Genomic DNA, 24,523 nt, shown 5'->3' on the forward strand with positions numbered 1-24,523 from the left:
CTTGGGAAATTCCTAGAGACTTGGAAGTGATATCTGGGAAGGGAGCTCAACAAGGATGTGATGACTCATCCCTTTGAGTCAAAGGTCAGTTCCTCCAACTCCTCCCCCTTCCTGTGAGATCACGTTCTTCTACTAAAATTCAATTTTAAATGTATACTTCCTTCCTCAGATCACTCACTTTAAAAACAAAACAAACCTCAAAACTGTCTTCAGTTTTCCCTCAGTGTTCAGGTAAACAGTCTATTCTAAAGTCCCAGCAGAAGATACTAGTGAACAATAATCCCGTTCCGCTCAAACTCCAACCAGCCTGTAGCCTTTAATGTCTTTGCCACTGACCATCAGTCACTTTTTCCTGGAGGTATTTTGCACGGAGCCAAATAAAACAGTTTAAAAAACAACCAGTTTAGACCGCTGTATTATACTACAGTCGTTGTTCTGCATTTAATATAGTCTGTTGAGAAACTACATTGCAATGCTTTCTGTATGAAATAAATCATAGCCCTGCCCCTTGTAGGTTTGCCAACTAACTCAGTGACATGCTTTGTTCTCTAATGCAGTCACTAATCTGCATAACCAAGGAGCTTCTCTGCATGACTAAAAGAGCCCTGAGGGTGGCAGGAGAGAAATGAATCGGTGAAAAGCTTCTTTCAGAAACAACACTTAAAAGACGCTTAAAGCACCAAAGAGGCAGTTCACCATGCAGAGCAAAATCAGTTTTGCGGAGTAAATTAATTCATCTGTGCAGAGATCAGAAAAACTATGATGCATTTAGTAAGTTTTCATCAGCTTTTCCATCATGCAGAAGAGGCCCTAGTCTCTGTGGTATACCATAACAGAAACAGAAATCGTAGAGCATCTCTTCTCTCCAACCACTCTAGGACTTCCCCCCCTAAACTCTAGAGTTCCACCAGGGGGCCTGATTTGTTCAGTCTAGAAACCAGTTGTAATTTTGGGAGAACTCCAGGCTTCACTTGGGAGGTTGGCAGCCTAACTGCAGAATACAGCATCTACTTGCGTAACTGTATAACGAATAAATTTCCTGCATTTAATTGTATGATTCTTTAGCGACCCTTTGTAGGCTTAATTGGAATGTACGACAAGTCTCAAGCCAATACGTTAATCAATCAATTACATACTCATGCAATTAAATTCGGATTTCTTTAATTGGGTAACGGCCCTGTTATAAATATATCAAAAACGACCTCCCTCTGCCAAATAAAGGGAACAGAGGTTTTGACTGGAGTGTATAAAATGTTGCCCTGTGCTAAAGGCCTACACAATGCAATGTTTCTGCCAGATTCCAAATCTGGAAGTCAATCTTGTTTCAGTTCTGCAGTAAATTACCCGAGAAAAATCTGAATAAATAGATGCAAGAAAGAATCACCAAAGACAATAAGTAGCTTGGCAGTAGCTTTGCTGAGCAGGCTTGCGGCTGGTAACCAACTTAGCATGAATTAATAATGCAATGGATACTCAGACTTCATCTGGAATACTCTGGATCTCACAAAATGGGAACAACATTCATATAGCAAGGTCTCCTGCTATTGTAAGCCGTTCCATCCCTTCTCTCTTGCTCTCTCCTAAACCTAGGGTTGCTAGCTCTGGATTGGGAAATACCTGGAGACTTTGGGGGTGGAGCCAAGAGTGGGCGGGGTTTGGGGTAGGGAGGGGCCTCCGTGGAATCTAATGCTGTGGAGTTCACCCCCCAAAGCAGCCATTTTCTCCAGAGGAACTGATCTCTGTCACCTGGAGATGAGCTGTAAAACCAAGGGGCCCAAGTCCTACCTGGGAACTGGCATCCCTACCTAAACCTGGAATTTCTTCCCAGAACAACCATGAGGTGTCATTCCCCCCCCCCAACACACAAACGTACACCTTTAGATTAGGGGTGCCATCCTCCAGGTGGGACATGGGCATTCCCCGGAATTACAGCTCATCTCCACTCTACAGAAATCAGTCCCCCTGGAGAAAAAGAATGCATTGGAGGGTGGAATTTCTGACATTGTACCCAGGGTTGGTTTATCCGTGTAGCACACATAGCACATGCTAGAGGCTCTATCTATCTATCTATCTATCTATCTATCTATCTATCTATCTATCTATCTATCTATCTATCTACCTACCTACCTACCTACCTACCTACCTACCTACCTACCACCCTCCCCGGAGTCCCAGGGTGGTTTACAGAAGAAGAAGAAGAGTTGGTTCTTATATGCCGCTTTTCCCTACCCGAAGGAGGCTCAAAGCGGCTTACAGTCGCCTTCCCTTTCCTCTCCCCACAACAGACACCCTGTGGGGTGGGTGAGGCCGAGAGAGCCCTGATATTCCTGCTCGGTCAGAACAGTTTTATCAGCGCCATGGCGAGCCCAAGGTCACCCAGCTGGTTGCATGTGGGGGAGCGCAGAATCGAACCTGGCATGCCAGATTAGAAGTCCACACTCCTAATCACTACACCAAACTGGCTTGATACAAGAAACAATCCATAACATATAAATAAACGTAACATTAATGCTACTGATAATTCTAACAGTGGTAACGGTACAAAACAGATCCAGGAGCAGAACGCATTGATGGATTTCTGGGAGGGAGGGAACAGGGGCCCTGCAGATGTTGTTGATTATGCCTGGTCTCAACCAAATGCCATGCCTCCTGGGTCCCCACACACTGCCTCCCCCCCCCCCAACGGATCAAGGCTGTAGGCCGTAGGCTCTCTCCTCCTCTCCCCTTTCCCCTCTTTAAGGACACTCAGAGTGTAAAGGGGCCCTCCACCTCCAGTCTGGTTGCCACAATTGTACATGGCTAAGGCTCCACAAATCCTAAAACTGGCTCTGGTACAATGGGCCCTGAGAATCCTTAAACCACTCGTGATTGCCCCCCCCCACTGTGGTCCATGTCCCCAACCCCAAGCTCCAACCCCAAATCTCCAGGGGTTTCCCAGCCTGCATCTGAAAAACCTTCTACCCATTGCCGGCCGGGGGTCAAGGGCAACCCGGAAACCCTACTTTATATCCGTCCCTGTACTTTCCTATCTCCACAAAGCTTTTGGTTTAATGCCTTAATCGTCAATCCCACAAAGGCTAAGTAAATGTCTCTATTAATTCCGTAAATGTCTCTAATTAATTCTGCTAAGTCCCGTATATACTCGCATATAAGCCGCATATAAGCCGAGGCACCTAATTTTATCACAAAATCTGGGCAAATTTATTGACTCGTATATAAGCCAAGGGTGGGAAATGCTCCATCATCACAGGCTCTCCCATCCAGTCTCCCCCCCCCCCAACAAATACAGAAAAGTCAAGAGGATGAATAGCTGCCGGTTTTTGTACCCCGCTTTTCACTAACCAAAGGAGTCGCAAAGCAGCTTACAATTGCCTTCCCTTCCTCTCTTGATGCCAGATACCCTGAGAGAGCTCTGACAGAACTGCTCTGTGAGAACAGCTCTGGCAGGAGAACCAAATAGTGCTCCCCAAGTCAGCAAACCAGAGCAGAACAACAGTACCCGAAGTTGGCAACTAACTACAACAAGTACAACAACAAACTCATAGAACGGACAACTCTAACTACAACTGCAGTGACCCCTCAGAACAAAACACTGAAATAAAGAACTGTAAAGATCAACTTTTAAAAGAAACACAACCCCAAGAAGAAAAGGCAAACAGTGCTGCCCCTCAGATAAAAGAAGAAACACTAGGATAAAGAAACAGTAAATCCCAAAGAACCCCCAAAACCCAACCCACCCCACCCCCAGAAACCAAAAGTATAGTTTGGAAGAAGTGATTAAGAAGAGGAAGACGTGAAGGCAAAAGGAAAAAAAAAGATCAGAGTCCCTCAGTGAAACCGCTGATATCCTACAAGCTGCCAGAGCAAGCTCAGCTTGCAGTACACATTTGCAAAAGGCAATGCAGTGATTGCCTGGCTGGAGCAGGCTTTTATTTCAATCACCGTATATACCCGCGTATAAGCCAAGGAGGGCTTTTTCAGTGTGAAAAAAGGCAATGGAAAGCTAGGCGTATAGGCGAGTATATAGGGTATCTTCCCTGTCCTCCTCCTCTTACCTTCCACAACTGTAAGCCAGATGGGCAGGCGCCAGAACAACAGCCATAAGTGAATGGCAATTATTATTATTTTCAATTTTGATTAGTTCTAATAACTATACAAAAGAGTACGGAATTTACTGTTTGGGTTTCGATAAGCTAACATGCAAAATACACATCCCTAATTTTGATTAGGAAGCACTGATCCAATAGCATGAAATTAGTCAACCTAACTCTTTCACTAAAACTCTACTACGATTACAGCTGATGGGTGGGGAAGGTAGAGCTGAGAGAACTCTGCGAGAACTGCTCTGTGAGAACAGTGCTAAGAAAACTGTGACTGGCGCAAGGTCACCCAGTTGGCTGTGTGTGGAGAAGGAGTGGGGAACCAAACAATCACTACACCAGGCTAGTAAGCTCCTATTTCAAATCTTGCCTCTGCCATGAACCCAACAGTCTGTTTGAAGCAAACTGTTCTTTCTCAATCTCAACACACACAAAATCACCCCCAACATGGCAATAACAATAATCATCTACCCCTATAGGGTTGTTGTTACAAGCAGAGAATTGGGAGCCATACTCTGAACTAGAGTTACCAGCTCTGGGATTTCAATAGGGTTTAATGCCATACAGATCACCTTCTAAGCAACCATTTTTCTCCAGATAAATTATAATTCTGGGGGATCCCCAGGTTCCACTTGGAGGCTCACATCCCTACTCTGAACACTTTTAAACACTATACCAGATGTTGTTGAAGACTTACTCTGAGAGTTACACATCACATTGTGTTGGGACATTTGGACTTGGCTTGGTCCTGAGTCCCTCCAGAGAAACAGAGCTGCAGAGTAACAGAGTTACCTTCGTGGATGAGGCACAGATCCAGACTCACAGCACTTTGAAGTTTAAAAGAGAGAAATCTTTACTAGGAAAGATTATATATATATTTATTTATATATAAATTTATTTATTTATTAGATTTCTGTACTGCCACTCGGAAGTCTCGCGTCAGTTTCCACATACAATTCTAAAACAATAAAACCACAATAAAATCCCCATTAAAATAACAATCACATACTAACCAACTATGCAATGGCGACCATAATCTCTAATAATCCCTCCTTGTTCAGGGTAGGGCACTGATCTCAATCTAATATTAATCTGATGTTATTCTAATCTAATGTAATGTGAGCCAGAGCCGAGATGAATTTGGGAACCAGTTGGAAAACCCCTCCCCCAGAATTTTCCCCTGGCCTCAACTGTACGCCTGGCGGAAGAGCTCCGTCTTACAGGCCCTGCGGAAAGCTGGTAACTCCAGCAGGGCCCTTAGCTCTTCCGGGAGCTCATTCCACCATCATATTCATCTGCTTCAGTTTCCTTACTGAAGCAAAGTATAAAAACTTTAAAAGTAGTTACAAAAAGAGCACATTGCAAGCCTCTATGGCTGGGCTGGAGGCAGACTACATGCCCACACATCAGCAGATGAAGAGAGTTTCTCTTGCTGAAGAAGCAGGAAGTAGCCAGGAGCCCACCTTATACAAAGGAATCCCTAGAGTATGAGCTTCTGGTCTTTCCACTGCAACCTCACTAGTGGCCACTTGGTGCCACACAGGAACACATAAGCATAGTTTACTGATTTACAGCTTAACAACAGCCCTTCAGCAACAGCTTAACAATAGCCTTGACTTTACCAAATTACTTGCTGATTGCAATTTGAACACATTGTTCCTTGAAATTTTGGCCTCTGTGCCACCTCCTATCGCAGCTACCTTGTTGTTGCACCCACCATCCTGTATCAGAATGCCAAAGGAGGGGGACCCCTACAGTATACAAATGCTAAGAATTCTGAATACTGTACTGTAAAAAGGAGGCAACAATGTCAGTGCATGTTATGTCATAACCTTGTTCCCTCCATCAAGAGGTTCCCACCCTCACAAGAGGTTCCCACCCTGAGCAATAAAGCCTGTTCACTAGGAGGACTCTGTGTTGAGTTAGGACAAGACAGAATAATCATTCCACAGAGCAGTGATTTTCCACTTTCCAAAGACTGCAGAGAATGCTAGATATATGTATAAGTCCTAAAAGAATCCTAGAATTGCCCCTGTATAGATTTTAAATATATCATCCTGCTTAGAATTTAAGGCTGACAGCAATTAGCAAAGCCTTTAGAAAAAATCACTATGTCAAAAATAACAACACAAGGTGGCCATCTAGGGAAATACGCAATTAAATACCACCCCCAGCTGGATTGATTTTTCCCAGTGGTTACAGAGCGTTAAATTTAGTTGTCAAAAGAATAGGTGTAAATTTAACCCCGCGCTGGCTGTTCTCCAGCTAATGTGTGACCTATGAATAAAAAATGTGTAAGTCAATTAAACCTGTTGTTGGATTAACCAATAACACACAATACAATTCTATCCAACTTCACTAAGCATTTTCTATCATTTTTCCTCTTATCAAAATAATACATTCGTTTCTAGCCCTCGTGGTTACCCTTGAAAATATGGCATCAAAAACCCCTCAAGACTGAAGAATACAGATTGATGCTCAAACAAATAATCATATCTCCAAATTATAAGATTTCTAAATTCACAATTTTCATTTTGAAGCACTAAGTCAAGATTGTCAGTATTGAAACAGGAGGTCCCATGATGAATACTGGATAATGCAACATGTCCACCAACTAAGGACAAACATTTACCCAAATAAAACACCTTACATGTTATAGGAAACAGATCACACTGTTATATGCACATCAGCTGTAACCCGTAGGAGGATTGCATAGAAAGCTGAGGTAGCATAGCAGCTAAGAGGCCAAACTGCAAAGCAGGATGCCTTGCTTCTCTGTAGGGATGCCAGCCTTCAGGTAGGACCTGAGGAGCCCTTCCAGGCTGCAAAGATCAGCTTCCTTGGAGAAAATGGATGGTGGCCCTGTGAAAGCAGCCCTGGCCCACACAGCAGCTTCAGTTAGCAATGCTGATCAGGCTCTAGCAACAACCTGTGCCAAATGAAGAAGAAGAAGAGTTGGTTCTTCTATGCCACTTTTCTCTACCCAAAGGAGGCTCAAAGTGGCTTACAGTCGCCTTCCCTTCACTCTCCCCACAACAGACACCCTGTGAGGGAGATGAAGCTGAGAGAGCCCTGATATTACTGAAGAAGAGTTGGTTCTTATATGCCGCTTTTCTCTACCCGAAGGAGGCTCAAAGCGGCTTACATTCGCCTTGCCTTTCCTCTCCCCACAACAGACACCCTGTGAGGTGGGTGAGGCTGAGAGAGCCCTGACATCACTGCTCGGTCAGAGCCGTTTTATCAGTGCCGTGGCGAGCCCAAGGTCACCCAGCTGGCTGCATGTGGGGGAGTGCAGAATCGAACTCGGCATGCCAGATTAGAAGTCAGCACTCCTAACCACTACACCAAACTGGGGATCACAAAGTCAGGCAAAAGCATTTTGAATAACAAACACAAAGTCACTTATGATGCCCAGTGTTTGACGGATGAATTGATTTGGTGACCTTAAGGTGGGCGGATACTTTATTTCATTTCACAATAGGTACAACCTGAAACCAGGGGCGTTGGACACATCTATACAGGGCTTTTTATCCATTCCCAGCCTGAAAAAATCCCTCCCGTCTACACTGAATTTGATTTCCATTATGATTTGGGCCACTTAACATTTTTCCTCTGCAACATGCATGATTGATCCACGGTGACCCTACCCTTCCCCCGCAATATCCAGGAGAGGATATAAGCCTCAATATTTGAAAAACCACCCCCAGTTAACTTACTGCTCTGTGGCTGCAACTCTGAGAAGCAAAGCAGTCTTCCCTTATTGGCCAGGGCGTCAGTTTCCAAGACTTCCTCGTTCCTAGTTGCAAGGCTTCCCTCCCTGTCTTAAAGTGGCTGCGTTCCAGAAACCCACACTTCTCTCAGCAGAGATTTGCCTCGTTCTATGAGAGGCTGCTGCAGGCTCAGAAGTCAAAAGAGAAGAAATAAAGCACTAGTGCTGGCTGGAGTCACCCGACACCCCCTCCCCACCCCACCAGTTCAGGAAAGGTAGTTCAGCTTCGTGACCACCAGTCACCTCCCCCCTCTGAGCTTCCCCAATCAAGTGCAGAAGGCTTTCTGTTTCATTTCAATAGGGAGGGAGGAGAAAGACCTGGGTTCAAATCAATCTGAATTCAGCAGGATCGACAACAGGGAAAAAATGTAAGTGCAGAATCAGCCCTAGACTGTATTCCATCTAGCTTGTTACAGAAGAACAACTGAAAAGCTTCCACAGGCACTGTGGTATCAAATTGGTTGGTCCTAATAAAAGGGCTCATGGGAATTGTAGTCCACGGACATCTGGAGAGCCACAGTTTGGTCACCCCTTTTCTATGGTATTATATCACTGCAGAGCTGCCTGTCCCTCCCCCAAATCTCCACCATCTTCAGCCACTTCCCAACTAAACGTTTGCAACTCAATACTATCCTGTTCTTATCCCATCATTTTCTCAACTCTGTAATCCACACCTATGTTTCCCAACCAGATTCTGCATAATCTCACCACTCTTAGGGTTTCTCAAAGCCTGAAGAATGTTTCAGGGGTTCCTCAATGGTTAAAAAGTTGAGAAAGGCTGATCTGGGTGAAGGATATGTCAAGAAACAACAGCTTCACATTTGGATATTTTTGTTTAATAAAGGTTTCTGCAACTTCGCTGCAATCCTTTTTGACTTACCCTCCTATTCCTCTTAGCATCCTGCAATCTCCCTTGGGTTCGAAATGAATGCATCAATATGTTTTGTTTGGGGATTCTGTTTTGGGACCGCTGAGGTCATGGTTTAGAACACCTGGTGCCCTGATACTGTATGAAGAAGGCCCAGCCCTGCTAAAATGGGGCTAGCTAACACTGCATTGCCTTCAGGTCTCTGACATGACCAATTTTGCGCGATGAATCACCGAACTAACCATGTTTGTATTGATTTTCCAAACCAGAGCAGCAACTGGGCTCCATTGTCTCACTTCCTCATAAATTGCTCAGAGACAGGAATCTCATTTCCCAGCCTGCAATTCTGCTGGGAATGCTTAAATCACAGCAGAGAACTAGGTATATAGCCATGCATACCCCCACCCCTACTCCCAAACTATGGTCCATTCCGCACGAATTCAAAGTAGCAGAACGGTTGCAAATTGTAAACACTACTAATTTGCAGTTCCGCAAGACGTCGCACTCAATCTGCCACACTCCTGAAACAGTCCCGCAAAAAGCGATTCGTTGTAGCGCTTAAAGGGAAATCGGGAAAAGTGAATTCAACCTCCGAAAAGAGCTACACTCTTGCAAACAATCTGCAACAGTAGCGAAAAAGACCTGTGCATTCCCATTGTTGCGGTTCCAACAAAGTCCCTCCCCCTGGCTCTCTCCTCCGAGCTTCCGGCGAAGCGATCACCATTTTTTTTTCTTGGAGCGAGCAGAAAGCAACAAACCAGCGAGCCTTCATTCACTCAGCGAGGCTTCTCCAGCTACAGTCCCTCCACAGCAGTGCTTTAAAGCTCCCTTAAGTCCCCAAGTACAACACAGCCCCCTTTGCCAGTTCCCTTAATTTTCAACCGAAAATCGCGCCCGTGCACGAGGGGGGTTTATTTTCACTCGGGCGAGCGTGGCAACGATGAATCGCCAGCTCACACGCCAGCTGCCAACTAAATGGGGCTCTCCGTTGCAGCAAATTAACGCATATTCGTTGCAACGTGTTTCTTTTTTTTAACTTTTCTTAAAGGGAAAGGGGCTTTCCCAGTGCATGATACCAACCGCCCATTGGCTATTCTTTTGACTGACAGCCAGAGGCGGGACAAAGCACAGGAAAAATTGCTTTCTGCAAGACCGGAAACCTGTGGGAAACCAATGAAACGCTACTGGATTCCACTAGAAAAGCAGGTATGCGTAAAGCCGAGATTGCACTTTTAAAAATAGCATTTCCACTTTGTGGGACTAATTGGAAACATTGGTCCTTGTGCGGAAACACCCTATGTTAACCAAATAGACTGTGGTAAAGCTTAACAAGTCGTGGTTGGTTGTATTTTTTTCCCCGCCCTTTCTCTTCAGACTCAAGTTGAGGTACATCATAATGAAATATAGAGAATAAAAATTGAGAGAGAGAGAGTACAATAAATAAAAGTCTAAAACGTTTTCAAACAGTTTCGTCCTAATTGCCTAGAGGGGGCACAGGAGTCTTATTCGCCCCAGATGACATATCACTGGGGCTTTGATAGGGAAGCCAACTTAATTCAGTGGTGTTTTTAGGCCATAGGCTCCAACCAATTAAATGAGTTGCCTGTTGAGATCGAAGCACTGACAGAGCTGTCAAAGTTCTGCTGGCTGAGACCAGCAGGGAGTCCAAAGTTCTATGAGCCTCCCTCTCCCTCTTTCTTGGCTCCCCCTATGTCGATGTCATCCAAGCCTGGGGTAGAAGAAGAAGAGTTGGTTCTTATATGCCTCTTTTTTCTACCCAAAGGAGGCTCAAAGCAGCTTACATTCACCTTCCCATTCCTCTCCCCACAACAGACACCCTGTGGGGTAGGTGAGGCTGAAAGAGCCCTGATAGCCCTGAGAGTCCGCACTCTTAACCACTACACCAAGCTGGCGGAAGCTGGTGGAAGGGGCAAAGGGGATGGGGATGGGGTTTACATTGTATTTGATCATATTTTACTGAAATGTTATCATCGTAACTGATTTTATTGAGTATTTTTGTTGTTGTGAACTATCCCGAGCCCCTATAGGGAGAGGCAGTCTACAAATTTCATATTGTTATTATTCTTCCTGATGGAGCAACTCTGTTCTACAAGCCCTGCAGAAACATCTGCGGTCCCACAGGGCTCCGATCTCCTTTGGAAGAGCGTTCCACCAGGCCGGAGTCAGGATCAGAAAGGCCCTGGCTCTGGTTGAAGCCAGTCTGATTTCCTTGGGGCTGAGGAACCTAAGCAAATTTTGCTGGCTCAATCTTTGGGGTGAAGAGGGAGGAGAGTTAAACTGTTAAGTGCTTGTAAGAGAGTGTTAAGTTGTAATTTTGCACCTTCACAATAGACTAGAATATTTAATTTCTATATCATCCCTCCCCATACTGCAGGCTTTCTCAGCCAGCCTTCTGTGAAACCCTGATGTTTCTTGACAGCCCTGGAAGGTTTCCCAAATGTGTGGGAGTTAATTAATTTTTAATATATTTTTAAATTTTGTTAAACAGTTATCGTGATATGACCATATATGGCCATGTCAACCTGCCTACCCCAATGGCCAATGATGGTCTTGTAGGGGGTGAGAAATAAAGAGGGGGAGGTGCTGTGGGTGGGAGTGTCCACAGCTATGCTTCCCAACCATATTCTGAATGATCGCACCACTTCCAGGGTTTCTTGAAGCCAAAACAGTGTTCCAGAGATTTCTCAATGGCAAGAAAGTTGAGAAAAGACTGCCATGTAGGCTCAGGGCTATTCACAAGTACTTTCACAAAATGAAAAGAAAAGTATTTGGAATAGGATTTCCCCATAATAATCTGCCAGGTGTGCTTATCTAGGGGGTAATAATTCGGACTGGGGGAGCACCAGAAGAGACGATACAAGGAAGGCCATTACAGTGCTAAGAATTGGAGCAACAAAAGCACAGGGTCAAAGTGACCAGTGTTTTGGGGGACAATTTTCACAATGTAGAGGCCCATGCCATGACCCCCCTAATAATGCTTCATTTCCAAACCACAACATAGACAGAACTATAGACAGAATTGTACCTGCGGAGCTGCACAGAAGGTTCTGGTGCAAAGCTCCCTCTGCTGGCGCATACCAAGCAAGGCCTGTTGGACCGAGGCCCTTGAATTCCCTGGACAGCTTTTGCCCCTGAAAAAAATATTCCTTCAAAATAGAGGAAAGTGGTCTGCATGGACGGTGTCATGGAGGGAACTGGGGTTTATGTTGTATGTGGCTTCCGCTTACTTTACTACAGTGCTTCCCCTAAAAATGTAACACATGAGGGTAGGGTTGTCTGCACTCGGTTGGGAAATATCTGGAGATTTTGGCGGGTTGGAGTCTGGGGAAGGAAGGGTTTGAGGAAGGGAAGGACCTCAGGAGGGTATACCGTAAATCGCCTGGTAGTTCCTGGCCCCAAAAAAGTCCAACTGGCCTCGACCAGAGCCAGGGCTTCCTCTGCCTTGGCCCCTGCCTGGTGGAATGAACTCCCAGAGAACATCAGGGCCCTAACGGGACTAGCACAGTTCTGCAGGGCCGGCAAGATGGAGCTCTTCTGCCAGACTTATGGTCGAAGCTGGTTTGGACAAGCAAATAAGCTGAGCGCCAGCGGGTCTCCCCTTCTGCGATATTGACAGCTCTTCAATCCCGCTTGTACAAGCATCTCAAGCTAAACCCTCAACTGGTCTAGCCAACGAGAACCGGCACATAATTACGGTATTATCAGTAAGGTTTGGTTGATTTTAACTATTTAATTGTTGTATTGGTGGCTTCTAATGTGGCAAGCCAGAATTGATTCCCCGCCCCCCCACATGCAACCAGCTGTTCTAATATCAGGACTCCCTCAGCCTCACCTCCCTCACAGGGTGTCTGATGAGGGGAGAGGAAAGGGAAGGCGACTGTAAGCCTCTTTGAGCCTCCTTCGGGGAGAGAAAAGTGGCATATAAGAACCAACTCTTCTTCTTCTTCAGTAATATCAGGGCTCTCTCAGCCTCACCTCCCTCACTGCAATAAATAAATATACTGCCATGGAGTACACCCTCTGAGGCAGCCATTTTTTCCAGGGGAACTGATCTTAGTTGTCTGGAGATAAAGGGTAATAGCAGAAGAACATCAGGTGCTACCTGGAGAGTGACAGCCATGGCAAGCACAGATTTTAAAGACAGATACTTGTGCCAGGGACCCAGCAGTAGGTTAACGCTTCCTGCCAGGTTTACATATCATCGTCTCCCAGAATGACTCGGCCGTCCACGTTTTGAATGTACATTATAAGAACTTGGGCTGATTTGCCAAAAAGCCAACATTCAAAATAGAACTTACTTTCCTAGGAAAACGCATTTTCCCCCTCCCCGGGTGTATCTGCACAAATTAAATGAAAGCAAATTAGAGAATGAAGTCCGAAAACACAGATGTTTCAAATAAGAGGATGACGGCACATTCTCAATGGTCGCTGAACCTTTCAGAACAGAATCCAAGGTGATGGTAATTGAGCCCTTCCCTTAACCCAGAGAATCCTGGGAGGTCCGGCCGTCTGTGGTTCAACAAGCCCAGCTCCTAATTGACAGCGCTGAACCATCGCTCCTGACGTCCTTTCTGCTGCTTTCAAAACGGGAAGGGGACAAGTTATCCTACCAGATCCAGCCCCACCCAAATCTGATGGAAGACATTGGGGACCGGGTGGGGACAGCCCAGAGCCGGGTAGAAGAGAAGCAGACATAGCAACCAGCTGAACTGCAAACATCCCCTCTCTTGGCCTATGATCCGGGAGCTGCTGCGGAGAGTGATTGTCAGTACTCGGAGGTCATCTCCGCCCCCAGGCTAGGCTTGTGACAATCAATGCCGGAGGAGAAGAATTTGCATGCCCGCACGGAAACCAAGCTGAAACAGTCATTCCCATTGGGAGGCCAGCAGCCAATCATTTCCCTCCTTACTGCTCTTTCATTCAGACACAACACCAGATACTAGCAAGTCCCTGGGCGCCATTTTCAAATACGTTTTGGTATCGAGCACGCTCCTGAGTCGTTCTTGGCAAGATCCGGTAAATCTGACAAAGGACACATAGCGCAGATGGTTTGAAGGCGAAGGGTCAATTTAAAAGGCATGTCTGGCGAGGCGGGCTCTGTTCACCCGCATGGAAACCCCCGGTTTTAACTTCACAGATCCTCACAGCTCACTTTGCAAAACAAACTTGGAGCCACTTTCATAATTTGCGCGGGACGTGGAGCTAGTGCGACGGAAGGGCTTTCAGTGCAGCTCCTTTTCACAAATATCAACAGGCCGAGGAAACAGGGGCAGAATATCTTTGGATAAATGGGTGGGGGAGCCCACTTCAAGAGGAGGGGGAATCTAGAGCTTCTCGGAGTGCAGTCAAGAGAAACCGAGCCAGGGGGGTCTCCTCGAGGCAGCCGCCGTGCCGCAACGCTTCAGCGCATGTGCAAAATTAAAATGAGAAGCTGAAAAACACTCCTCGGGGGTGAATCTGAATAGATGAAAGACTGGCAGGGAATGACAGGAGTGGACACGTCATCGTGAACGGATTGCACAGACAGTGCGATCATCGGAACTGCCGCAACAATGAGGAAAACCTGAAAGGCAGCTCCAGTCTGGAAAATGCCACAGACAGATGGGAGAAGGTGTTGTAATTTAATTCCTCTTCCTCCCAAAGTATAATAAGTTTGTAATACATCATAGATGCAGGAGGAGGAGGAGGAGGAGGAGGACGATGACAATGACAAGGAGGGGGAGGAGGAGGAGGAGGAGAAGAAGAAGAAGACGAAGACGAAGAAGAAGGCTTCCTCAGGAGGTGGTGGGTTCTCCATCTTTGGAAATTTTTTTAATCAGCCATCTGACAGAGAGGCTGATTCTGTGAAGGTTCAAGGGGGTGGCAGGTTACAGAGGATGAGCGATAGGGTTGTGAGTATCCTGCATAGTGCAGGGGGTTGGACTAGATGACCCAGGAGATCCCTTCCAACTCTATGAGTCTATGAAAAGAAGAGTTGGTTTTTATACCACACTTTTCACTGCCCAAAGGAGTCTCAAAGCAGCTTACAATTACCTTCCCTTACTCTCTCCACAACAAATGCCCTGCGAGGTAGGGAGGGCTGAGAGAGCTCTAACATGACTGCTCTGTGAGAACAGTACTATCAGGGCTGTGAGGAGCCCAAGGTCACCCAGCTGGCTGCATGTGGAGGAACGGGGAATCAAACCCGGCTCGCCAGATGAGAAGCCTCCGCTCTTAACCATTACAAATATTGACATAGATACTTCCAAGAGCCAGTTTGGTGTAGTAGTTAGGAGTGCGGACTTCTAATCTGGCATGCCAGGTTCGATTCTGCACTCCCCCACATGCAACCAGCTGGGTGACCTTGGGCTCGCCACGGCACTGATAAAACTGTTCTGACTGAGTAGTGATATCAGCGGTCTCTCAGCCTCACCCACCTCACAGGGTGTCTGTTGTGGGGAGAGGAATGGGAAGGCGACTGTAAGCTGCTTTGAGCCTCCTTCGGGTAGGGAAAAGCGGCATATAAGAACCAACTCTTCTTCTTCTTCTTCTTCTTCTTCTTCTTCTTCTTCTTCTTCTTCTTCTTCTTCTTCTTCTTCTTCTTCTTCTTCTTCTAATATAACCTGTGTCCAAAAACTACTGCCTGATGAAAGCAGAAGCCACATGCATAAGTCAATTACAGCATAATTCATCCAGAGGTTCTATCCCAAGGCCCTAGCTATTTAACTCCACAGTGTCATGGGCAGTATTATGCCAATGCAACCTCTGCTTAATTAGGATTGCCAGCTCTGGGTTGGGAAATACCTGGAGACTTTGGGCAGGATTTGGGACAGGGAGGGGGGGCCCTAGTAGAATACAATGCTAAGGAGTCCACCCACCAAAGCAGCTGTTTTCTTCAGGGGAGCTGATCTCGTTATTCTGGAGATGAGCTATAATTCCAAGGGATCTCCAGGTCCCACCTGGGGACCGGCCTCCCTATTAATTGTTCCAGCCCTCACCTTCATTAAGCACCACACCATTCTCTTTGGTACACAGGAACTGCGGAATTACCTTTTAAGCAGAGTATTGAAGCCTGAGACTTTGAAACCGGATCTCACAGCTGGGAAATACAAATAAGACCCGTCCCTATCTTCAGCAGCAAAAGCCCAGGAAGTGAACTGCACACAAAGAATGAACCAGCGGTATAGAATGTCCTCTCTTTTCTCCTGTGAAGTGAGGATCTCGTGTTTCAAGGCACATTCTGCTCTCTGACCTGTCTACACCATCAGTGTAAGAGACCCTTAAGGACTCCCCCCCCCCCTTTTTTTTTCCTTCTTTTAAACAATTCTTTTCTGGAAAAGAATGCATGCACCTTACCAAACAGAATGTGAAAGACAACATCTTTCAGAGGGACAGAATAAAAGCCTCGCTGATTCATAGGCAGACACTTTTCAATTAGTATATCCTGACATTCATCTTCTCCATGTTTATGGTACATTTCTAAAATACCTACCAAGACAGGTTGAGCAGACTGATATGATATATTCTGAAAGCACTTGAGCAGAAGAAGAAGAAGAAGAAGAAGAAGAAGAAGAAGAAGAAGAAGAAGAAGAAGAAGAATTGTTCTCATATGCCGCTTTTCTCTATCCGAAGGAGTCTCCAAGTGGCTTACAATGGCTTTCCCTTCCTCTCTCCACAACAGACACCCTGTGAGGTGGGTGAGGCTCAGAGAGCCCTGATATTACTGAAGAAGAAGAAGAGTTGGTTCTTATATGCTGCTTTTCTTTACCCAAAAGAGTCTCAAAGTGGCTTACAGTCGCCTTCCTTTTCCTCTCCCCACTACAGACACCCTGTGAGGGAGGTGAGGTTGAGAGAGCCCTGATATCACTGCTTGGTCAGAACAGTTTTATCAGTGCTGTGGCGAGCCCAAGGTCACCCAGCCGGCTGCATGTGGGGGAGGAATGGAGATTTGAACCTGGCTCTCCATATTAAAAACTGCTGCTCCTAACCACTACACCAAGAAGAAAAAGTTTTACCTAAACTGGTAATCAGAGCAAACACCTCAGGCTAATTTATGACTTCTCTAGCAGCAGGGGTAATGCTTCCTCCTCGATATCTTCTGGGACCTAGCCCCATTGTTCACAGGGATCTCAAAAATCAACAGTTACTCATGACCAACAGGACTCTGGCTTTAGCTCTGGCTGCATTCAGAGTATCATTCCAGATATTCCTCCATCCCTCATTGTCAATATTATTCTCATTTTGTAGTTGACATAAAAAACAGGAAATGCTTTAATAGCCTAACTGCCCAGTCCATTAGTCCAACAAAACATTCATCCATTCATTCAAATTCCACCTCTTTCAGATAGTGGACTACCTCATGCCCTGCCTTCCACCCTACCGTCAAGGGTTGCCAACCTCCAGGAGGTGGCAAGAGATCTCCCTCTTACACATGATCTCCAGGAGACAGAGGTTAGTTCCAAGGGAGAAGACGGCTGCTTCAGAAGGAGGACTCTCCAACATTTTACCCAAATCACCCAGAGCTGCAAAGAATAGGCGATATAAAAATCCAAATGAATGAATGAATGAATTAATTAATTAATTAATGATAAACTTAAGTCTCTCTCAAACACTGCTCTTCTCACACTCTGCCCACACAGCTGGGAACTCAACTACCTTCCAAGGCAGCCATTCTTCTCCAGGGGAACCGATCCTTGAAGACAGTTATAATACTTGGAGAGCTGCAGCCACCACCTGAGGTAGGCAATCATAACCCTCAAACTTTGAACCTCTCTATTTATTTACTTAAAACACTTATAGGCCGCCTCTTCAGACCTGCTCAAGGCCGGTGATGGTTAAGACAGTAGAAACAATGTTTAAAAAACACAATTGACATCGGTAACCAAAAGATGAAAACAGTAAAAGGAGCAAGTAAAGCAAGGCAGGAATCGGCTGCCCAAGGAGGTGGTGAGCTCCTCCTCACTGGCAGGCTTCAAGCCATGGCTGGACAGATCCTATTCCTGGATGCTTTAGGCAGTTCCTGCATTCAGCAGGGGGGTGGATTTGATGGCCTCTCTGGCCCCTTCCATGGTCTATGATTCTAGTATAAAAGACAGCTAATAAAGATAGAACCCCTTTGTTAAAAGTGTGAGTGAAGACTAAAAGAAAGTAAGGCAGGCACCAGGCAAAACTCCAAATGGCAAGGGACCACCAATGCTACATTGTTGTTGTTGTTAGGTGCGAAGTCGTGTCCGACCCATTGCAACCCCATGGACAATGATCCTCCAGGCCTTCCTGTCCTCTACCATTCCCTGGAGTCCATTTAAGCTCGCACCGACTGTTTCAGTGACTCCATCCAGCCACCTCATTCTCTGTCATCCCCTTCTTCTTTTGCCCTCGATCGCTCCCAGCATTAGGTTCTTCTCCAGGGAGTCCTTCCTTCTCATGAGGCGGCCAAAGTATTTGAGTTTCATCTTCAGGATCTGGCCTTCTAAGGAGCAGTCAGAGCTGATCTCCTCTAGGACTGACCGGTTTGTTTGCCTTGCAGTCCAAGGGACTCGCAAGAGTCTTCTCCAGCACCAAAGTTCAAAAGCCTCAATTCTGTGACGCTCGGCCTTCCTTATGGTCCAACTTTCACAGCCATACATTGCAACTGGGAAGACCATGGCCTTGACTAGACGCACTTTTGTTGGCAGGGTGATGTCTCTGCTTTTTAGGATGCTGTCTAGATTTGCCATAGCTTTCCTCCCCAAGAGCAAGCATCTTTTAATTTCTTTGCTGCAATGCTACATTAGATAACCGTAAATACACTTACCATATTTGTCCCCATCTTCTCCTTTGGCACTGATGCGCCTCCCTAGCACTTGGATATGCTTCCCGCTTGTCCTACTATACAGCTGATAGAGTCTCAGCTGCTTCCTGCTCACGTCGTCTCGTGCTCGCGTTTGATTTTCCACGTGTATCCGAAAGTCCACATTCTCTTCGGCGACAAACATCTAATTTAAAAATGAAAAGCATACAAAGGGAGACGGTCAGTTGGCAACATTTTGGATATGCATCTTAGAAAACAGTGCTATGTTTATTCTGGATTACCCTCCCTCGGGGACCCTGTGCTCATCACGCTGGGTAAAGAATTGGTGGGACGCCGAGAATTAAAATCACATAAAATGATGAAAAGGAAATAGGTGGGCTTCTGAACTACCGCAAATGTGTAATTTGTGGCATACCTCCCTGTGATACACCCCCACACACATGTCCCGCATGCAGATTGGACTGGGGGCGGGGCTGAGTTACACAGACAAGATGCTCCCAGGAAAAAATGCTTTAGAAGAAGAAGAAGAAGAAGAAGAAGAAGAAGAAGAAGAAGAAGAAGAAGAAGAAGAAGAAGAAGAAGAAGAAGAAGAAGAAGAAGAAGAATTGGGTTTTATATGCCACTTTTCTCTATCCAAAGGAGTCTCAAAGCGGCTTACATTCACCTTCCCTTTCCTCTCCCTATAACAGACACCCTGTGAAGGAGGGGAGGCTGAGAGAGCCCTGATACTACTGAAGAAGAAGAAGAGTTGGTTCTTATATGCCGCTTTTCTCTACCCGAAGGAGTCTCAAAGCGGCTTCCAATAACCTTCCCTTTCCTCTACCCACAACAGACACCCTGTGAGGTGGGTAAGGCTAAGAGGGCCCTGATATTACTGCTCGATCAGAACAGCTTTATCAGTGCTGTGGCGAGCCCAAGGTCACCCAGCTGGCTGCATGTGAGGGAGTGCAGAATAAACCCAGCTCGCCAGGTTAGAAGTCCGCACTCCTAACCACTACACCAAACTGGCTCTCAGCATTCATTTATTTATTATGTGGCTTCTATACCAGCCTTTGTGATAACGCATCTCGGGATGGTTATCCCCTTTCCTAACATTTGCTCTTAAAACATAACTTCTAGAGGGCATGGAGGCTGGAATCGAGTCAATATAGTCAGCAGTTTATTTCAAGCAATATTTTGGCCTTAGTTGTAGCTGGAATGAATACCATCAGAATATGTTTGCCACTTGCAGGCTGAGGAATCTTTTGTTCTTAGAGCCCAATGGCTCATCATTATGCGTGATTTTCCCTATTTTCTTTATTTCTGCTTTCCAAAATATAACTCTAGAAGCTGCGATCCGCAGTGTGGGACATGCAGATTTCTTAATCCATTCGCTTCCAAGAGGGTTTTTCCCCTGCCTAACTTTTCTGTCAACTCTTTTCTGTCATGTTGTGTGATGGTGGTGGTGAAGAAGTCTAGATGCAAATGAATGCCATGTGTCATTTGATTTTTAATTCTGGACCGTAGACATTCCTGAAGCAATACAGAATCACAAACTCACAGTAAAGAGATCTAGAATGTTATTTGAATCCTGTATATCCCCCATGACAGAATCACCATGCAATTCCTCTGGAGAATACAGACTACAGAGTCCATCAGAAACACACAGATTTTAAAACACAGGATATATTATTTTTACCCTTCAGGAGAGTTTCCCTCCCCCCTTTCTTTCTCATGGTCCAAACCAGCCTTTCTCAACTTTCTTCCTGTTGAGAAACCCTAAAACACAGAAGTGGCACGATCGTGCAGAATATGGCTGGGAAGCAGAGCTGTGGACACGCCCACTCGGGGCCCCTCCCCTTCCCACCTCGTTCGGGCCCATCATTGGCCATTTTGGGAGGGGAAAACAGGTCAACATGACCATATCTAGTCATATCACCTGATAAATGTTTAACAAATTTTAAAAATATATAAAAATTAACTTCTACCCATTTGGGAAACAGTTTCAGGGCTGTCAAGAAACCCCAGGGTTTCCTGAAACCCTGGTTAAGAAACCCTGGCCTGGTCCAAACCAATGACAATATATGGTTGAAGAAAAAGAGCTAGTTTTTTATATCCCACTTTTCACTACCCGAACGTGTCCCAAAGCAGCTTACAAAAACATTTTCCTTTCTTTCCCCACAACAGACTCCCTGTGAGGCATGTAGGGCTGAGAGAGCTCTAAGAGAACTGGGAAGGGCCCAAGGTCACCCAGCTGACGGCACGTGGGGGAGTGGAGAATCAAACCCAGTTCTCCAGATTAGAGTCCGCTGCTCTTTAACCACTAAACTATGATGGCTCTTGAATAAGGGTTGCCATTCTCCAGGTAAGTCAAACCAAGGAACAAAACACTGAATTGAGGCTTCCAAATAAGCCATGAGAAATGTAGCTCTTTATTGAAAACACACCAGTTGAATGGGTTTTTCGATGGACTTCCTCGGCAGACAATTTAATAACAAGTAGAATATGTGAAATGTATACAAAATCCAAGTGCAAAAAATCAAACAAATTACAGTCTGATATTGCCTTTAGAGGTGGCAAAATAACCTTCTTTCAAAAGCCACAAAACAAGAATTTCATTGAGAAAACTTATCATGCATGGCAATTTCAGTCAAGAGTAAAGCAACAGAAATTGTATAAAGAGAGATTTACCCAAATATAATAGAAAACACAACCCTAGATATAATTCTGTAGCTGGAAATCTCATCGGGGGGGTGGGGGACGACTAGTCTACTCTTCACTGAAACTGTCATGTGCTGGCAGGGGCTCATGGGAATTGTAGTCCGTGGATATCTGGAGAGCCATTGTTTGGCCACCCCTGGTATAACCCTATCTTGCCAGATCTCAGAAGCTAACCAAGGTCAGCGCTTGGACAGGAGACCACCAAGGAAAACTGCAGAGGAACCACCTCTGCTGCATCACTTGCCTTGGGAACCCTATGGGGTTGCCGTAACTCACGGGTAGCCAAACGGTGGCTCTCCAGATGTCCATGGATCACAAGTCCATGGACATCTGGAGAGCCACAGGCAGAGGCTCATGGGAATTGTAGCACATGGACATCTGGAGAGCCACGGTTTGGCCACTGCTGCTGTAAGCCATCTGCAACTTGACATCAACTCACACCCACACACACATTATTTACAACCACACTGTTACCAACAGAAGTTTAACTGGACATTTTTTTTTCTGCCAGCTTTGAACAGTAGAACGGTTGTGGACAGCAAGCTACTGGCACCAGTGACTCTGTCACGTAGCCAAATCTGGCAAGCCGGGTTTGATTTCCCGCTCCTCCTCATGCAGCCTGCTGGGTGACCTTGGGCTCACCACAGCACTTATAAAGCTGTGGGCTCTCTCAGCCTCACCTCCCTCACAGGGTGTCTGTTGTGGTGAGAGAAAAGGGAAGGCGAATGGAAGCTGCTTTGAGACTCCTGCAGGTAGAGAAAAGTGGCATATAAGAACCAACTCTTCTTCTTCAGTAATCTCAGGGCTCTCTCAGCCTCACCCACCTCACAGGGTGTCTGTTGTGGGAAGAGGAAAGGGAAGGCGAATGGAAGCCACTTTGAGATTCTTTCGGGTAGAGAAAAGTGGCATATAAGAACCCACGCCTCCTCCTCCTCCTCCTTTGTATTATTTTCAGTGGTAGGGGAATTATCTTAGGGTGGGAAAGGAGCTGAATGTAAGCCGCTTTGGGACTCCTTCTGGCAGAGAAAAGCGGCATATAAGAACCAACTCTTCTTTTTCGTAAGATATGGGGCTGCCCACCCCCTCACAGCATTTTGGCCCCTTGGGCTTCATTCCCCTGAAAAGTTCACGGACAAACACAGTGCTAGCAGAGTGCGATGTCCAATTCGATGCGCTATAACATGAATTAGGCCCTGAGGCAAGATATCGGAATGACTTTTACCTCACACACAAATGTCGATGTTTAGATAGGTTTGTCAAGTCCCTGAACCGCAGAAAGGAAGTTCCATTTAAGGGGGTGGGGGTCTTTCTGATCCATTGGGAAAACATCTTAACGCATTTCACCCCCTGCACTGACTTTGGCACTTCTCGGCATGATTTTCCAACAACACGTAAAATTACCTTGATAAAATCAACCACTAACGTCGCGGAAAGGAAGCTAATCACTGTTGTTGTTTTCCCCTTGGTTTTGGCAAAAGTCCACGTTGCCAATTAGGCAAGGGGCAAGACCACCACCAGAGTAATATTTTGTTAGGCATGTGTTGAAATGTAACACACCATTATTGGCTGTTTCCTCTCCCGGCCTTTATTGAAAAATCTGTCATCTGCCAAGTCGTTAGATTCCATCCCTAGCATGACCGGGACAGAGGCGTCCTCTTTAGAAAACGACGTGTTTTCTTTGTGCGCTTTATTACAACACACACATCCACACACAAAGCCCTTTGGAATCATAGCATTTCCCCCTTTCGTATATCAGGTTACAGCATCACAATACGATTGCAAGAAAATTAAGTGGCTAGACTGATAAATTAGAGGTTGGGAGCCAGAATTCAAACTGACACAAAGCCACAAAACTCGTAGTGTGAACTCGGCCTCTTCGCAACCTAACCAGACCCATGAGTGAGGTGGAAGGGGACAACTCATGCAGACCTCCTTGAGCTCTTGAGGAGCAGTCCCTAACCGAGAGGCAGAGGGGTGTAGTGGTTAAGATCAGCAGCCTCAAATCTGGAGAAGAAGTTTTGATTCGACACTTCTCCACCACAAGCAGCTAGCTGGGTGACCTTGGGCCAGGCACAGTTCTCTCAGAACTCTCTCAGCCTCACCTCCCTCACAGGGTGTCTGTTGAAGGAAAGGAAGGGAAGGTGATTGTAAGCCACTTTGAGACTCCTTTGGGTAGTACAAAGCTGGGTACAAAAAAACTGTGCTTCTTTCTTGATATGGTGACCCAGAAGTTCGAATTTGCTTGGTTCAGTGACCCACCCAAGCTTGGACTAAGGATTTTGGTGCTCTAAGCCAGTGGTCCCCAACCTTTTTATCACCAGGGACCGGTCAATTTTACTGAGGCCCGGGGGGGGGGGTAGTCGTTTGCCGAGGGACATTGCCGCTGCCTGAGCCCCTGTTCCACTTGCTTTCCTGCTGGTGCCCCTGAATTCCCATCGCCCACTGGGGGGCGCTGCCAGCAGCAGCTGTGCAGTGCCACACCGAGGGGGAGCCCCAGCCATGGGGCCCACTGGAGAGCCAGCGGCAGAGAGGCAGGGCAGCCTCCAAGGCAGCAGCCAGGGAGTGGGACAAGGAGGAGACGCGGCCCGGTACTGACTGATCTACGGACCGCTACCGGTCCCCGGACTGGCAGTTGGGGACCACTGCTCTAAGCCAGGGGTGGCCAAATTGTAGCTTTCCAGATGCCCCTGGACTACAATGACCACAAGCCCCTGCCAGCATGCTGATGGTAACTGTAGTCCATGGGCATCTGGAAAAACCAGTTTGGCCACACCTGCTTTAGGCAACCTATGACCTTGGGCATGCATCTAATTCAGTGTTTCATTTTCTACAGTGGCCAGTCAGACAAACATCATACCAAGGATTATCATTGGCTGTATTTGCCTGTGATACAGATGTAACAGAATTGATTTTTGCTATATATTCCCTGACATGTAAGAAGATCTCAGTCTGACAAAGGGTGCTTGCACTCGAAAGCTCACGCCTTGAATAAATCTTTGTTGGTCTTAAAGGTGCTACTGGACTCTGGTTTTATTGTGCTACTTCAGACCAACACGGCTACTCATTTGAATCGTACCAAGGGTGCAGTTGCCCCCACTATGAACCCCGAACAAGAGACCTTCTGACACATACAGCCTTGGCATATATAAATTACATTCCACAATTCGACCACTCTCTCCTCCTCTATCACTCCCTCTAACTCCTCCTAAGATACTAAGAAACTTCTTCTAGCAACCATCAGGACACACTTTACTTGATCAGCATGTATATGCAGTCAAGAAAGAACACCAACTAGT

General features: G+C 46.1%; 1 protein-coding gene across 2 annotated transcripts in view; it reads right to left on the minus strand.

Moving 5' to 3' along the window:
* Positions 1 to 24,523, minus strand: part of FGF18 (fibroblast growth factor 18) — a 145,551-nt gene that overhangs the window by 54,140 nt on the left and 66,888 nt on the right. For both annotated transcript variants that reach the window (XM_077312868.1, XM_077312858.1), the window contains one exon: positions 18,531 to 18,711. In XM_077312868.1, the coding sequence (XP_077168983.1) occupies positions 18,531 to 18,711 (181 nt within the window). The remainder of the gene's footprint in view (positions 1 to 18,530; positions 18,712 to 24,523) is intronic.

This window comes from Paroedura picta, chromosome 1 (genome assembly GCF_049243985.1).
Source record: "Paroedura picta isolate Pp20150507F chromosome 1, Ppicta_v3.0, whole genome shotgun sequence".
Taxonomy (NCBI): Eukaryota; Metazoa; Chordata; class Lepidosauria; order Squamata; family Gekkonidae; genus Paroedura; species Paroedura picta.